The sequence below is a fragment of the Camarhynchus parvulus genome, chromosome 1 (genome assembly GCF_901933205.1).
Source record: "Camarhynchus parvulus chromosome 1, STF_HiC, whole genome shotgun sequence".
NCBI classification, from domain to species: domain Eukaryota; kingdom Metazoa; phylum Chordata; class Aves; order Passeriformes; family Thraupidae; genus Camarhynchus; species Camarhynchus parvulus.
In genome coordinates this window covers 65,614,601-65,632,326 of record NC_044571.1, presented here as the reverse complement: position 1 = coordinate 65,632,326, position 17,726 = coordinate 65,614,601, and the positions used below count along the sequence as shown (strand labels likewise).

The 17,726-nt window shown below is 37.2% G+C and overlaps 1 protein-coding gene across 10 annotated transcripts in view; it reads right to left on the bottom strand.

Annotated features, from left to right (window-relative positions):
- SUPT20H (SPT20 homolog, SAGA complex component) overlaps positions 1–17,321 on the bottom strand; it is a 29,842-nt gene extending 12,521 nt beyond the window's left edge. For 6 of the 10 annotated variants that reach the window (XM_030967275.1, XM_030967617.1, XM_030967702.1 and 3 more), the window contains exons 1-16: positions 17,259–17,321; positions 16,474–16,571; positions 14,483–14,518; positions 13,333–13,391; positions 13,183–13,249; positions 11,773–11,902; positions 11,061–11,164; positions 10,420–10,536; positions 10,252–10,305; positions 9,920–10,059; positions 8,520–8,676; positions 8,378–8,434; positions 6,707–6,778; positions 5,556–5,713; positions 3,359–3,391; positions 1,326–1,437 (exon numbers count right to left, since the gene is read on the bottom strand). In XM_030967275.1, the coding sequence (XP_030823135.1) occupies positions 1,326–1,437; positions 3,359–3,391; positions 5,556–5,713; positions 6,707–6,778; positions 8,378–8,434; positions 8,520–8,676; positions 9,920–10,059; positions 10,252–10,305; positions 10,420–10,536; positions 11,061–11,164; positions 11,773–11,902; positions 13,183–13,249; positions 13,333–13,391; positions 14,483–14,518; positions 16,474–16,491 (1,314 nt within the window). In that variant the 5' untranslated portion in view covers positions 16,492–16,571; positions 17,259–17,321. The remainder of the gene's footprint in view (positions 1–1,325; positions 1,438–3,358; positions 3,392–5,555; positions 5,714–6,706; positions 6,779–8,377; positions 8,435–8,519; positions 8,677–9,919; positions 10,060–10,251; positions 10,306–10,419; positions 10,537–11,060; positions 11,165–11,772; positions 11,903–13,182; positions 13,250–13,332; positions 13,392–14,482; positions 14,519–16,473; positions 16,572–17,258) is intronic. The other 4 variants (XM_030968037.1, XM_030967444.1, XM_030967532.1 and 1 more) reach the window with 1 other exon arrangement.
- Positions 17,322–17,726: the final 405 nt, after the last annotated feature.

Here is a 17,726-nt window from a genome sequence, read left to right as displayed (position 1 = left end):
GGAATATTTCAATACTGGAGCCTCAATTAAATGTGCATGAGCTAAGAAATCAGAGCATTGTGCAGAATTCACTCTTTTGGGTGAGCTTAACTTCCACTGATTCTCAGTGATAAGAGACAGTCCTCTATATGTTTCTAATTGCTTGCTTATAAAAAAGAATCCTTTGAGGAAAATTCTGAGGTCTACCTTTCTGTTCTTGTATTAAAATCTGCTTTCTTGATTTTGAAAATAAAGACCATTCCAATGGTAACTAGATCATTAAATACAATAACCTGAGTAACTCTAGTCCAGCTTTTGGTAGGGGCTTGGACAGGCAGACAAGCTGACCTTGGCAAGCACTCTTCCACCCATTTATTATATGATTTTAATGTATATATACACACATGCATGTTGTACACGTCTGTATGTGTGCACACATACATAGAAACATCCATTTTCCTTTCGGCAACTGCTGGCCTTGGAATGCTGCTGGTCTGCCTGACACCAGGAACTACCTCCTTCAGAAAAACATTGCTGGAGTTTTAAAGTAGATATTTAGAGGAAAGATGTCAAGGAAACACCCCAGGGGATACAAATCTCATTTACTAGCTGGACTATAACATACAGCTCACTGCTGAAGTACTGACTCTGACCAAACAAAGTCAGAAGCAGCAAGTAAAACGCAAGGCAATGCCAACAGGCAGGAAAATTTGGGAATGCAAGAGTTTATACTGGAAATGTAGAAATGTGTGTGCATGTAAACATACACGCTTTAAAGTTGTTGGGGTTTGTGTTTTGGATGTTTTTTTGATTTTTTTTATATGTTTGAGCTTTTTATTTTGCCTTTGGCTTTTTGTTTCTTTTGTTTGTATTGGTTTTTGTTTGGGTGTTTTTTTAAGTTTTCCTCTTCAAATTGAAGAGAAAATAATTTGAATTTCTAAGGTAAAAGAAGTTCAGCTACTCCATCTGCTTCTGTGTTTACTGACCTGCAAAACAAGACACACAGCTGCATTTTACTATACTGCTCTATGAAAGGGTCACCTGAACAGGGGAAAATGCTAAAACATTTTACAGCTCTAGTTTGGAGCTAACTAGAGCTGATACAGAGCCAACCCTCCACCCCTCAAAACAGCTAAAAGACAACATTTGAACACTGAAAATATAAATGCTTTCTGCTAACTTTTCCAATATACTCACATTGAATGATCATGACAATAATGCATTTAAAAATTCATTCAGGATAACATTTTTAGGTTATTTTACTGTTAAATGTGGATAACAAAACTTATTCTAATAATTCAATAATTAAGCGCAAATAAAAGAAATTTGTAGCTTGATAAACTCACTTCCATTTCCTTCCCTGGAGAAAGATGACTGACTGATCCACTTGAATTATGAAACATTTTCACAGTACATTTAGCTTCATTTTGCACTAACTCCTGATACTGATTCACCACCCTGAAACAAACAATAAGGACATAAAAAGATTAACAAATTTGAACTTCCAAAGTAGATACTTATAGATAAACACATGACTGTATATGTTATAGTTATATATTTTATATATTGCATAAGCATATCTCTATATAACAGAGAGATGCACATTTATAAAACATACTTATATCTCTTTGTATCTTTCTACATTATATTCCTGGGCTCTTAGATTTATTAAATTTTAACTTTTACTCTCTTTTTTTTCCTAACACAAAATACAGTGTGAGAAACACTACTGGAGGAATACAGAACACAACAGAACAGTTCCATTCCCAAAAGCAACTGCAGATCTTTGGGATGTCAGTCAACAGGGATCCCATTCCCCCTTTTTTACAGAGGTCCAGAATATTTTATCAAAGTGTCTCTTCTGGTTATGCTGCCTGTGAAACAGTCAACCTTCCTTCATCTTGAGGTCTATGTCAGATGAGGAGTCTAAATGCAAGGGCTGAACAATCACTCCCCTGTAAGCATTATGACAGACATTTGATAAAGCATCAGGGATACAAGTTTAAAATATTGTTTTATCAAACTGAATCAGATACTACATCTCTACTAATCTAAGACAACCAAGCTGAGGGAATACTGTTTCACAAATATGAGTGGAATATACAAAATGACCTTGAAATATAAAGCTGAAATACTGTGGTCACTTACACTCTGGCAGACTGGACCTCAGTGAAAACCAGCTGGAATATTTCCATTACCTCACACCTAAATGTGATGAAATACTCTTTATTTTGATGTAGCCCTGCTTCTGTCACATGCTGTTACCTGACTAATGCAGACATAAGCAAGATGTCTTATGCAGAAACACCGCCCCCTTTCCTCTGACACACAACGACAGAGGAAAGGGAGCAGTGCACTTTTTGTAGCAATTAGATTTTAGACTGACTTATTTAAAAATCAGTGGAATCAGGGTAGTAAAATGGCATGTACTCAAAAAGGTGGTCCTGCACTCCTCTACTGTTTCTTCTTGTCCTTGTCCCTTAAACCCTGTTGCTGCTTCTGATGAAAGGACTTGTGCAACCCAGTGACAAACATGATCAGGAAATCAATCCCAGTTAAAACTAGGCTCTTGTAATATTGTTGTTTTACTTTTCAGCCAGCCAATCTCCCCAGTTCAGCTTACAAAACAAGCAGCAAAAGTATCAGCACAAAGGAGGCAAGACAGAATATAAGCAAAGAGTTTCTTGATCAAAATTACCTATTTAAAAAAAGAACATTATTACTGATTTTTGATCAAAGACTCATTTCCCTGCCAGGCACATAAGGGTACGTGAAGATAAGAGCTATGGCATGTACCTATGGAGGCATAAAACCACAACTGGTTGCTTTTTAAAGGTTCTGTGCTTATATGCACAGGCAATCTAATGCGATGTACTCTGACAAACACTTAAAAACCACTTATTTTGCTGCCTCAGTTATCCCTGAATTAGCTACTCCTACTCATTCTACAAGGAAAATATACTGAAAAACTGGTTTATTACTTGTTTCTCTAGGAAAGCTGAATCAAGACATGCACAATACACAAAATGAAGGTGTTTAAATCTTAAATCCTAGATTACACTTCAAATGACAAGTTTAAATGAACCATTTCCATGATTGCTAATTTACCATGTCAAATGTTAGGATGAAATTACTACTAAGTGGTCTCAGAGTTCAGGTGTACTCACATATTTGATGTCCTCTATTCTTCCTTGCTTGTTAAATACAGAAGCTACACACTATTCTAATTCTTGATATGATGACTAATTCCTCTTATTTTTTTTCATTTGTTCTGCATCTGTTTCCATAACCCTAGCACTGGCAGTCATAACTGCCAAAAAGGAACAAAATTTATTATTTGTCATCAAGCCAAATAGCTGTACAAACTATATTAATTTACCTTTCAGCATCAGTCTTCGAACCAATAAGGAACCTAAAATGTAAAGTATATTTTCAGTCATGAATTGGACTAAAAGAACATATTTTTATAATCACAAGGCTTCAAACAAATGGCAGTGCTGTGTTTTTTTCATACCTGCTTGAAATACAAATGATAATGTATCCATTCAATGGACTGAGTATCATTCAGTATTTGAAATACACACTTGACTTCCTAACTATATGTACAATATACACACATGATCTAATATGGTCTCCTTTAACAGCAAATTACCTACAAAGCAAAAGGCAGAATATAGAAGTTTTGGATTTTATATTTTTAAAAAAAAATGTGAGTAACTGCTACAGAATTATTTATGTAAAAAGTACATGTAAAGAAAAGACATGTATAAACCAACACCATACCAGTACACTCAAGACTGAAATACAAGTGTGCTGAGGGGACGTCAAAAACAGTCCTATGCATAATATTTTAACAAACATTTAGTTTCCATTGTTTGATTTCACTTATGCCAATTCCAATTCCCCATGATTTTCCAGACCTCCTAAATAAGTATCTCTCTTTTGCATAACACTTACAGCTTGAAAACTTATTACTATGTTTCTTTAACTTTACAGAGGTTTCTCTTTCTCCAGCTCCAGAAAAAAAACAAACAACATTTTATTTTACTGAACAACAAAAATGTTTACTTCACCTTTCATTCCATATGACAGTTTGCCAAGGATGGGTTATCCAGGTTTTGATGAACTTTAATTGTTAGTGTCTTAGCAATGATTTCCAAAACCCTCCAGGCATTTAATACCTCTAAATTAATTTAATTCCCAGCCTTATTACACAACTCTAAGCTAGCACTGTTGCTCCAAAAAGATCAGCACTAAGTATGTGTGCTGGTTTTGGCTAGGGTAGAGTTAATTTTCTCCATGATAGCTGACACAGGGCTGTTTTGGATTTGTGCTAAAAACAGTGCTGGTAATACAAGGGTGTTTTAGCTATTCCTAAGCAGTACTGACAAAGGTCTCTCACAAGCAAGAGGGCTAGGGGTGTTCAATAAGTGGGGAAGTGACTCTGCACAGACAGCTGACCCCAAGTGACCAAAGGAAGGGATATTCCATACATACCATACGGCAAATAAAGGCAAGGCAAAAAGGAAGAGAGGGGTGGGGGAAGCATTTAGAAAGAAGGCATTTGTCTTTCCCATCAGGTGTGATGGGGCCCTGCCCTCCTGGAGGGCAAACACCTGCCTGTCCACGGGAAGTGGTGAATGAATTCCTTGTTTTGTTTTGCTTGCATATGTAGGTTTTCCTTGACCTATTAAACTGTCCTTATCTCAAGCCACATGGTTCCTCAGTTTTATCCTTGCTATTTTTCCCCCCATTCCACCAGGGAGGTCAGGGGAGGAGGGAGTGACTGCTTGCATGGTGCTTAGTTGCCAGCTGGGGTTAAACCACAACAGTATGGAAACAAACAGGGAATAGCTCAAGCCTAGGGATAAAATACTCTTAAAACTCAGGATGTTTTAAAATTTTCATTAAAAAAGAGAGAATGATTACATAGTAGAAGATAAAAATAACTTTCATTAGCAGAACTAAAAGGTTTCTCAGTCTCACTGCTCCCTGCCTTAGTGAAATTTATAGGCTCTACTCTGCTTGCATGGGTTCCTCCACACAAATATTTTGGTATATACAACAAAAACAGCCAAGAGCAGAGAATCTTTGTAGAACCCCAGCCAAAACCAGCATATTCCAAACAATTCAAAATTATGAAGCTTCTCAGAAGCTCGCGTTTTTCTTCATTTATTTAGTTCAACTGGATCTAAGAGTAAACAGAATATAGTCACATCTTACACTTTCATGGCATCAGGCAAATTTTGAGAACAATCAAGATTCTGAGTATCACCAAAAAGGAGTGCAAGAACATCTCATAGTGTGTCCACAATTTTCAAGACTGGATTTGCTGGTGATCTTATTTCTCCCCCAGTGTATCTTTAACGTAAAAGAATGTACTAATTTAATGTAAAAGTACATTTGAAATATGATGGTTGCTTGTACACATTTTGGTTTGGGTTTTTTTTTGGTTAAAAAATCTCAAATCACATTTCTAGCTCTAGAGTATTTTTGTGACTGAAAATGACAAGTAATGCTTGTTTTCCTACACCTACTGATCACAGCATAGTTAAAAAAAAGAACATGTAACTTACTGTGATGGAGTTAATAGGTTGTCATTTTCCTCATCACCTTTGAGCGTCTGAATTTTACCATAGTACAAGGGATTGCCAAGAGACTGAAAAATGGTCAGTTTTGTTTTTTGAACCTGATTACCAACTTCACATTCAAACACATAATCATCCTTCATTTCCTAAAAAGACAGAATGACCTAGTAAGTCTTGAACAAGCCTTAGCTGAAACAGCAAGTAAAGCAGACCAGCTCTATATACAATACAGAGTAAGAAACATTCTATAAGTAACTTTAAATAACACACTATAGGAAGGGCTGCATTATCTAAAATGAAAGTGATTCCAGAAGTTACATGAACAGGACGAGAGGAAAAGGATTTATCACCTCTTAAAAATGCAAAGTTATTGCAAACCCCAAACAATCATGTTAGACATGGAAATGTAGACTGGGTAAACATATATAGAAACAGTTTTATATGAATTATGACAATGCAAAAAATGTTGAGAAAAAAATGCTGGAGCTGAACTTTAAATTCTATGGGGAAGTATTACTTTTTTCCAACATGCAACTACAAAGATATCATGATACATGCTGTTAATAAAGCTAGTACCTTGCCTCTGAAATAATAAAAAAATAATCAATTATGTGATTTAATCACATAACTAATCAGTGAATTAATTATTATTCATGTGAATTAATCAATGACTATCTTAAATTACTACTTCTGATCAAATCACATAGTTAGTGCCAAAAATCTTAAGGTTCAACTTAAATATTGCAGAAGGAGTTTTTTTGTAAGAGGCATTTAATATTAATCTCTTTCAAAATGTAACATTTTGTTTTCAATAAAGGTCTTTTTCATCAGCCTTTGAATGTTTGAGTAAAGAAAGCAATTTGTTGTGCAGAGTTCCATGTAAATTATGATAATTTCTTTAATACAAGCTGCTTTATCCTTGTATTTCTGGAAAATCTGAGGAAATCAGACTGATCACATGCTTGCTTTACTGTATAAAATTACAAGTATCTCTGGTAATCTTCCCATGTCTCTGTAACACATGGAAGATTAATTAAATTGGGGGAGGGAAGATTATTCCACATTACATTGATGTTGTTGAAATAAGAGGCATTGTAACTAGAGACAGTGAAGTTTGGCCAAAGGTCTAAATAACTCACGTGTGCTGGCCAGACAGTTGGTTGTGAGTCATCAGACTTGATAGACTTTTCCACTTTGGCATATTTTTCCACCTTAAAGAAAACAGAGAGATCAGAAAAGAAAGAATCCCCTATGTTACCTCCTATGTTTCTTCAAGGAAACTTAATTGAAGAACCTTCAGAACTTTATAGAGTCATACCGCATTTGCTATGTTAAACTTAACAGAAGTGTGAAACATGGTTTCAGACTACAGATTGAAATCATTGCCTGCAATGTGGAACAGTTAAGTAATTTCACAATAACAGTAATTCCTAAAGCCTCTGATCAAGTCAGGTACAACACAGTTGAAGTGAAAAGAGAGGTTTGTTTTGTAGAAACTTACACTGTCATTTCACTGTCATTTGCATTCTTGGCAGCCTCACGGTGTCCAGAGCTACAGTCTTGTCTAGTCTACAGTCTCTTAAAAAATCTCATCATAGTAGAGAAAACTTGTGGAAAGGGACCTGGACATCCTGGTTGGTGGCAAGTCAAATATGAGTCAGCAGTGCCCTGGCAGCCAGGAGGTCCAGGTGTGTCCTGGGGTGCATCAGGCACAGCATCACCAGCTGGGCAAGGGAGGGGATTGTCCCACTCTGCTCTGAGCTGGGGCTGCCTCACCTCAAGCACAGGGGGTAGTTTTGGGTGCCACAGTATAAGAAGGATATAAAGCTACTAGAGAAACCTCAAAGGAGAGCCACAAGGATGGTGAAGGGCCTTGAGGGAAAGCTGTATGAAGAGTGGCTGAGCTCACTTGGTCTGTTCAGCTGGGAGAAGAGGAGACTGAGGAATGAGCTCATTGCAGTTACAACTTCCTTGTGAGGGGAAGAGGAGGAGGGGCAGGCACTGATCTAAACTCTCAGTGGCCAGTGACAGGACCCCAGGTTGTGTTAGGGGAGGTTTAGGCTGGATATTAGGAAAAGGTTCTTCACCCAGAGGGTGGCTGGGCACTAGAACAGGCTCCCCAGGGTAGTGGTCACACCACCAACCTGACAAAGTTCAAGAAGCATTTGGATAAGACACATTATGTGATTTTGGGGCTTGTCCTGCCCTCTCCTCCAGGACTACGAGTTGGACCTGATGATCCTTGTAGGTCCCTTCCAATTCAGGATTTTCTACGAGTCCCTTCTGTACACTAATAGTATGTGTTCTGGCAGTGCCAGAAACTAAGAATATGAATCCCCCCAAGAGAAAAATGCACACAGTGAAAAAAACAACTCTCAACTAGAATTCTCTGCATAAAATCTAAAACTTTTCAAAATATTAATGTCCCATAGTATAACATATCAAAAGGCAGGAATTTCTGCCAAGATCAAAAGTGACTCATATTTAAACAATCTACAAACCTCATTTGCTTTTTGGGTTTTCATACTATCAGAGAACTTCAAATAGACATGTGCTCATTGAGCCCACAGAAGAACAATGCTAACAATTTGTTTGTACTGATTACTTCATCCAAACTATTCTGATACAACTGCAATATATTACAGTGTGGCTTGTGTTTATACCTTATGGTGCAGAAAAGTAACCGTAAATGTTAAAGTCACTCCCATTTTTTAAAGGTCATTCTTTGATACTGGTTACTTCTTAGACACTTCTTCATATAATACAATTTCTAACACTTGCTAATTATACATAACAATTGGTGGTCTTACATCTACTTCAGAAGGAGCAGTCAAGTAGCAAGGGTTCTGTTTCCACATATCTACGCACTGGAAAATGAAAAACAGGATTAATATATTAAATTCTTTAATTAAATAGTTAGAAGTACGTTACATTACTTTTCAGAACACTTACATTTCCAGCTTTTGAAATTTTGAGGTCATACTGCTGGGCTGCTTTCCTCTCCTTCCTTTTCTGTAAGTAGTCAAGTAGTCTGAGCTGAGGTGGAGTTGAGTAGTGAGCTACTTCTTGCTGTCTGTTCAGGGAGGACCTTGAGTACCTTTTGAAGCACCTACGGCAAAATGAAACCTAAGCTTGTAAAACTATCAACATTAACTTCTCCACTGCCCTTGTACAAAACCAAAAATATGCAGGGAACTTAGATGGAGACTAATAAGTTTGTAGTACTCATTTAAAATTCCTTCCGGATTGTAATTGGATTACACTGTACAACTTTAAATTATGATTTAATGTTTATAAAATATACCAGCATTCTGTTCATCTGTTTCAGCACTAAGAATGTGGTTATTTTTTAAATGCCCAATTTAAGTACAACATCAAAATTAGAAATTAAGAAGCTGCCAAGCTTAAAATATTTACGTATTACATTATCTTAATTTCAGTGCCATCAAATGATCCTTGTCCTACTTATGTAATTATAAAGTTGTAACGACAGTAACTACCCTCTAATTTTTGTTTCATGACAAACTCATGGGTTCAGTAATGCTGTTCTGGACATTCATTAATTCGCTTTTCCTATTTTTCTAGTGGAATATTTGTTGACCACCAAGCTTTAATTTCAAAGACAGCATGATCAAAGTAATTATTTATATTTTTCCAGAAATTACTGCTGGTTTGGTGCTAGCATAGTATTTTAATGCAAATTTTTTTTTTAATATTTCATTAATTGTGACAGACCATGAATGCATTTCCTATTTACAGAGTGAATGCAGCTCTGATAGAACAAACACGCTGAACAAAGCTTTCAAGCTTCTGTGGAAATAAAAAAGGCCCCAACCAAGCACAATAGTGAAATAATTTCAATATTTTGTACATAGTGCATACCACATTATTTTAAGTTTTTCCAATATTCTTATACACTTACACTTCTGTTTAGCCTGAATGTCAAACGTAAAAATAATTCTTTTCATTTGCTCATTCAGGATTAAACTCATATGTAGCTTTTAATCAATGAGAGACCAATATGCAACATATCTGTTTACGTATTTTACATTACTGAGCTGCCATCTGACTCTGCGTACACAAAACCTATGCAAAGAAAACCCCAAATCCAAACTGCAATAAAACTGATTATGTTAACATATTTACACTGTCCTTTGATAATCAAAAATGAGCCCAGTACAGTATCTACTAGTAACCAAAATAAAATGCAGTATTGAACACTTAAAAATATAATTTCTTGACTATTTCTCACCTATTCCTATTTAAGTAGGCATTACATAGGAGGAGCTAAATTTTCACATAAAGCATTACTTATATTTTTCTTTGAAAACATATTTCATACTGAAAACTACCGTTTCATGGGGCGAGTGTTCATCTTCTGCTTGTTGTACAGGAGTCTGTTTGTAGTACAGGTCACTGCTATTGAAGGATCAAGACACAAAGGCTCCGCTGTAGCCAAAATAAGTTGGCTCTCAAGTAGGAGTTTGTCCTCCTGTAATATACACAGCTATTAATAAATATAAAAGTTTTTACAGTAGTCAAGTTCCTATATACCTATGCATGTAGACATTATCTTACAAAAAAACTGAAAAAATTATTAAACAAATAAAAACTGTTAATAAATTTTTGGTTTGTTGTGTATTTATGACATCACTGTGAAGTTTTTAAATGACCTCTAACCTACCTGTGTCCATTTGTGGTTGTCACTTGTTATAGAATGCACATCACAAATTAAAGTCTGAGGAAAAAGACATAATGGTAATTATGAATAATAGGATTTGATAATATAGGTTCAGTAATTGTGCATATCCAGTCTATGAACTAGCACAAATTACTTAAGGCTCCTCTTTACCTGCATTGTAGGTCGCAAAAGAATGTGCTTGCTTTGGTAGGTTGGAGATTTCATGTTACCAGACTGCCTGTAGTCCCGTATTTCTGCTATGACACATCCACAATGGAAAATATTAACCTGGTTGAAAGAAAAACACCAGCTTTTGCATAAAGTAATATTTACCAATCTTCCCCTGCCTCTATAAAGAAGTTTGTTTTATAACATATAAAATTCAGTGAAACTAGGAATAAAACTCATGACTAAGTTTTTCAGACCAGCAGTCCTTTCTATGTACACAGACATGTTTGTCCTAGACACACCTAAAATACAAGCTTCAAATGCAGTGTTTTCATATGCCAGCAATGCAGTTGTAAGGAATTCCCATGCCAAACATTCCATAATGACAATGAACAAAGGAAATTTTGCTAGAGTTGAAGATGTTTCACAGCTGTAATCATAGCAATCTCTCTTATCTCCTTCTCCTCAGTAGTAAGTACTGTTTTTTCCTATATATCAATAAAATATTTATTTGGGGCATTAAATACTACAGTTTCATATGCACAAATGTCTTGTGCTTATAATCATCTACGTGAAGCACTCAAAAAATCAAGGTTTATCTAGGTGCAATACGTAAGTTCTTTTTGAAAACAGAAATTTCAAACCTGAGATTTTTCTAAAAGATCAACCAGAATAGGTGGTAGTTCCTCTGCATCCAAATATTCAAGCAGCTCTCCTTCTTCATAAGGCAGACGAATGGTCTCAGAGTCTGAATTTAAACAAAACATATTACCTTTGTGTTTCAAAAAAACACATTAAGAAATCTAAAACAAACTTGCCACAGGAAAAAGCAAGGCTGGCAGAAACCTATCCACACATACCATTTTTTCGGATACTATAATTTTTTTACATCCATTTCTGTACTTAGAGTTTTAGTTTGCTTGTACTGTGCTGGCTTTTGCTCCCAGGCGACATAATGTATGCTCTTATTGCCCATGGCAGTACAAAAGGCATGAAAATGACACCAAAGTGGAACACAAATGCCTCTGGGCAGATCTAGACATGGGAAGCAGTGAAAGAAACAATTTGACAGGAGGAACCTGAAGTGAATGAAACTTGCGTATGCAGCTGCAGAAACTAAGGGAAAATAATAAGAGACTGGAAGGCTATCAAAAAGACTCCTATCTACAGATTTTGTCTGTAGATAAACAGCTCAGAGCTTTATGTAAATTATTAGCTCAAGTACAGTTGGTTCTTCTCCCACCCCCCACTGCAATTATGTTGCAATTATGTAACAGATAAATGTAAACAACAACACATTCTAAAAATTTATACATCATTCTGAGTATCTTTTAAAATTCAAGAGAAAAATATTACCTGAACCATTTTTTCCCCTGAGCATGAGCGAATAACCCTCATTTCCTGGATAGAGGTTTACCACCAGACATGACAATGTCTCCTGCATAACCAGCTTCTCAAGTAAGTTCACATTTCGTCTCAGCTTCTGCTTTAAAAGTAAACATTGCTCATGAACATAATACTATTAAATAATTAGCAGAAATAAAAACAAAAGGAATTGTTTTTATTAGACTGTTACTTAGATTAATGAGAAATTACACATCTAAACAAGCCCAGTTAAATTTAATTGCACCGTACTCAGCAGAGTAAGCATATTATGTATTATCATGCATTCTTATAGACACAGATTTTTGTAAAAAATCACACTCATTTAAACTACAAACCCTAGAACTGGAAGTCCACAGACAACAGAGTTAAATGCTAAAATGTTGTAAATCTACAGTGCACCATTATTTGTATCATTCTACAAACGTCATAAATCCAGTGCAACTCACTGATAACAACAAAATATTTGGTACTTTCAGATATTCCTAACAGAAGAAGGCATTTCTCTCCAGGATTAAAATAACAAGCATTTGGAAGCTTTCTTAATTGCATTTTCTTGTCTGTATTTGCTGAAATCTGATCCAGCAGCCACAGACACTATTCCCTTATTTAACTGTAAAACTATCTTTTCAATGTATAACAGATTTTTATAATTACTTGGTGTGTTTCAGAGAGCAAATGAAACATCTGAAATCCCCTTAGAACTTAAGACAATGAATTCTGAACCTCAGATAATTTTACAGCCTCTGGCTGGAGACCATATTTCATGTCTGAATACCAGCTCTGGCTACAACTATCAGCTGGGAGTTAACCTGAGTGCTCACTTGTCTTCTCATTAATTTTACTTCCTTGAAAGGAGCAATATAGCAGGTTCCACAGCTTTATCTTCTTCTTCAATTTGACATTCAGGGTCTAGCAAAGTAATTTGTACCTTTTACACCTTATATTTAGAACTGATAAGCCTGTTTGAGTCTCTTTGCTAACATTATGAAAATTTTTCACAAAACTTCTTAGCTGACCAACAATTGGAGAAATAAATCGGAATTTACAACAAAATTACAGGGTCTGACAAATGCTCCACGTTTTTCTATGGCAGTCATGCTAGGCAATTGACTGAGAAACAACAATGCACATGGCATTGACACTGGCCCTGAACCTGAACACAAGCGCCCTTCGGCAACACAAGATTAAGACAGAATGAACAGCTCACTAAGCCAGTCTAGGCCTTACTATTCACATTACGTCTTATCTTTAGGTGACTACTACAGTAAGAAGGGTTTATACTTCATTTAACAAAGAAATTAAGTAGAATTAAAACCAAAGTATTTTCTCAACCTGCCTGTTTAGACAGAAATGAAAAGCTTTTCAGCAATTTCCACTTACCTTTATCTCAGGCTCTTTTTCACATTCTTCAATATATAAATCATAAAGTTTTTGAAATACAGATTTTCTGAAATTAAAAAGACTCAACATGTAACCAAAATTAAATCAAAGAAATGCTATTAAGAAACTAAACACTGAAATGCTCGGTACCTTCCACTGGATAAATATTTTCTTTTGGGAGGTCTCTGACGGGCACTTTCAATAATATACTAAAAGAGAAAATTAAACAAGAAGCCAGCATACATTACAAAGAAATTTAATTCTAGTTACCGCACAACTAGAGATCATTACCAGACAGTGTTCTACGTATACAGAAAGTAATTAACAGTTATGGTACATGACTGTTTCAAAAGTGCACTAAACACAATCTGGTTTATGTTTCAGTCATCAACAAGAACACAACTCAATTCAGCTGTCAAAGACAGCATTTCATGTCCATGGCATCAGTTCAATGCAAGGTGTTGATCCTACACTCACATCTTTTAATTAGAGTAGTAACTAACACTACAACACTACTGTACTTGGCTATCACTACTGAAATTCATGTGGTTAACACACTAAGGTACAACCAAGTTTATGCATACGGGCTTAACAACATTTACAAATCAAATACTCTTCAACATGATAATTTCAGGAAGTTCTCCCTTTGCCTTTTGCATTTACATTATTTTTCTCTATAGACTGTGCATTATGAATACAATTCATGCACATTAAACATTTGAATTAAAAAAGAGTAAGAGAGATAGCATCCTCCAGGAAATGTAATTTATATTCTAACAAGGTTTTTCCAAATCTCTATTGTTTTGAAGTATTTCAATTAACAGCTTTGTTCAGAATTTCTGTTCTCTCACAGGAACATGTATTTCCCGTAACAGGGTTCAAGGTAACTGTTATATCAGATGACAGCATTAAAGAACATGAACGTGAAGGCACTTGCCTCTTCATTCTCACTAGGCTATCCTTAAAAACACAAACAGGATTTTAGCATATATTTCTGTCTGCTTATTTCACAGCACACAGATTTGCTGGTTTAGAAGGGGAAAGCTCAAGTCTTGCACAGTCTATCACCATTGCACTTGATGATATTCTCAGTACAATGGGTAAGAGACAAACACATAACAGCAATTTCAGTGAGAATTCTGCAAATTCAGTGTTACATGTATAGGTGATTACACACGTATATATTTACATAACGTGGTTTTCTACCACTCTTCAGGAGAAATAAAAAAATAGCTGTTGTATTTTTATAACTCTAAGACCAATAAGTCATGTACAAACAAGTAATTTAGCCGCTTCTTACCTCAGCACGATCCAATGCCAGTTCTAAAGCCTGTTGCTGCAAGAATGACAAAGGGTTTTGTAGAAATTATATGACTTTTTTTAACATCCTCATACACTAAAAACAGCCCAACAACCCTACTACAACTGATATGAATTTATAATTAGAAGACAGGCTCAAAAATTCTTTGGCACATACTAAACTTAGCTAAAACCTCACGTAACTGCACCACAAGGCTTGGCTAAATTATGACACCTTAGAACAATGAAAGGTAATTAGAATTAAAAGCAGGAATGGAAATTACACCTAATAAAAGCAGTAACAAATACTACCCAAAACAATTAGAGATGACAACTAGAAAACCTGATCTCCTTTGCTAAGCTGGTCACTAACTCAACAGAAAGGATAGGCCAAAATATCCCTGAACGGATGTCCAGGAAGAAAACATTTAAATACCAGTGCCCAAGTATCGGCACAGTTATTTTTCACAAAGTGAAACAAAGATCTTGTGCTCAGAACTTTACTTCTGCACATAATACAATTTAAGAAGTGCTCTTTATGATATACTGTTAGGTGGCTAGGAAACAAAACCAGCTTTCACTACAGACTTTCTCCAAGGTAGGCTAAAAGTCTGCCCAACCCCATGAAACACAACAAAATCTGCAAAAGCTTCTCAATATCCCATAGGATAGTTTACTCAATACCGTTTATTTTAATGAATTTAGCTCTTTTGGAATGTTTTTTTTTACTTCAGTACACCTGCAGCTGATATACTTTTATTTCAAAAAGAGCCCACAACTTCATAGATCAGAATAATGAGTTCTTGGACTAAAATTTGACAAGTATTTCAAACCAGAATAAACAAGCACCAGTGTCAAAAAACAACTCCAAGAAAGTCTTCCTTGGTTTCCAATGTTCCTTCTCTGGCACTCATTTAAGCTCTTTGACAAAGACATCCTTTGTGCAGGAATAATGTGCAGCTGCTAAATGAACCAGGCAATGAAAGTGACTTGGGGCAGGGAGGAAAAAAGAGGACACTATTAAGAACCAAAGCATTGTAGGAGAATTCCAGGAGCTTGATTCATCTCCAGGTAAGTCCAGGGAAGCAATGCATTCACTTCAGTGGCAGCTGGATAAAGTCCTTAGCAATGTACTCCTGACAAGCTCCAATATTCGGTGAAGCTTAGGAACATTTGTAATAGGTACCTCTTCCTGAACATGCACTTGTTCTATTCCCTCAATTTACACCATCCCTATCAGATGCTCCTAAAAGCAAACACTTGAGCCTCAAGGAACAGAAGACACACAAGTCATGTCCCACCCAAGCTAGCACCAGTGATTACACAAATAATATTTTATTAGAATAGAATCCAGTGAAGAAAACCATACTACACAACAACAAAAGAACAACAAAGAAATATACAACAAAAACAGTCATATAATATACCTAAAACAAAATTTCTTACCTGTTCATGAAAATCCCCCCACCAACTTACCATACTACTGTGTGGTAGAACCTGCCATGACAGAACATTTTAATTTTCAAGTGTCTAGGTGTTTTTATGAAAATGTCAAATACTGATGCTTTCTGTATAAGAGAATATATCTAGCAGATACATCTACAATGCCTATGTCTAGGTATGATTTCAAATATTCAATTCACTGACTGATTAACATTAGGTAAAAATCCATGGCAATATTAGCATCTGTGAATAAAAGACTACTATGCAGAAGCAGGATTTATATACACCCAACTTCCTGCCACCACTCCTAAACACCACCAGCTTGATATGGCAATTTCTATGCTGCACTGTCCAGTGAGTAAGTGTTTAGAAGTATCCAAAAGCTATGAAGACACTCCTAAAAAGGGAAGTATCAGAATTCAGCAGTAACAAGCAAAACATTTTTTTAAAAGAAAATGTCAAATATCAGTGGCATCCTCCTCATCAGCCAGCCAGCTAGCAGACTAGAGCAAAAAGATCTGAAAATATATGATCTAAATTCTAACTTACCATTGTAGTTGAAGCCATGTGGCCAAATGGCAAAAGAAGTACTTAAGGAGTTTCGTGTAGCAGGCAAAGAATCATATTTGATGGTCAGACTTGGGGTACTGAAAACAAAAAATTCAAGAAGAAAAAAAAAATACCATTGAGAAACTAAATGGGTATTTCATTTAAATACAACATTTCTGGTGGTTAATTCTACTTTAATTTCATGAGCAGAGTTTCCTGCAAGAGTAGAAACAAGTGTTCCATCCGCTGCTAGTGCAGTACTAGCACTACTAGTAGTGACTACTACTACTTTTCACAATCATTTTACATTAGTTTTATTCAACAGTAAAGTGACAAGCACGTAAATGTACATACACTTTTCTCTATCCCAGCAGTCTACCTGGGCTATCCCAAATGCCACAACCTCAGATGCACAGGAGGCTAAAACACTTAATGAAAAGCAGAGTGTTTAGCACACCGCATCAGCTCTTTTGTTTTGCTTTTCAGAACGTGTTATTAACCAACACCATAACCAACATAGACAACACCTCCACTAGCGGCGTCTTCTAGCATTGTTTGGTTTAAAACTGACTCACAGCGAGCTGTCAATCAAGAAATGAAAAAAATTTGCTGCCACCGCCGGGGCGGAGATCGAGCGGCGCAGCCCCCGACGGCAGCAGCCGGCCGGGAAGGGCCGGGCCGGCGCAAGCCAAGGGCGCAGGCCGGGCCCCGCTTCCCTTCCCGCCCGGTCCGGCCCCGTCCCGCCGTCCCCTCCCCGGCTGTGGGTGCCCCGTGCCCGCCGGTACCTGGCGGCCTCTCCCGCGGAGCCCCCGGCACAGCGGCCCCGCCGCCCGCCCGCGCATCCGCCCCCGCCGCGGCGCCCCGGCCGCTTCCGCCCCGCCGCTTCCGAGCCGCGGCCGGAAGGGGCGGGCGGGTCGCCGTGGAGACCGCGAGGGGCGGGCGAGGGCGGGGAGCGCCCGCCGGGGCCGCGATGGAGGTGGGGGTGTGGATAGGTCGGGATCACGGATGGGCGCCAAGGAATTCGAGGGGTTTAGTGGTAGTAAAGAGCCTGGACTGCGCTGCGAGTCACAGCTTTAATGCCCTTGTGAAGATCAGGATGCGGTCCTGTGTGTCTCAGGGATGCTGTAAGGATATTTGGTGTGTCCATCTCTTGGCCCTGCACAGGACCGTCCCCCAAGAGTCACACCGTGTGCGTGAGAGCAGTGTCCAAACACTTCTCAAGCTTGGTGCTGCAATCCCTTCCCTGGGGAGCC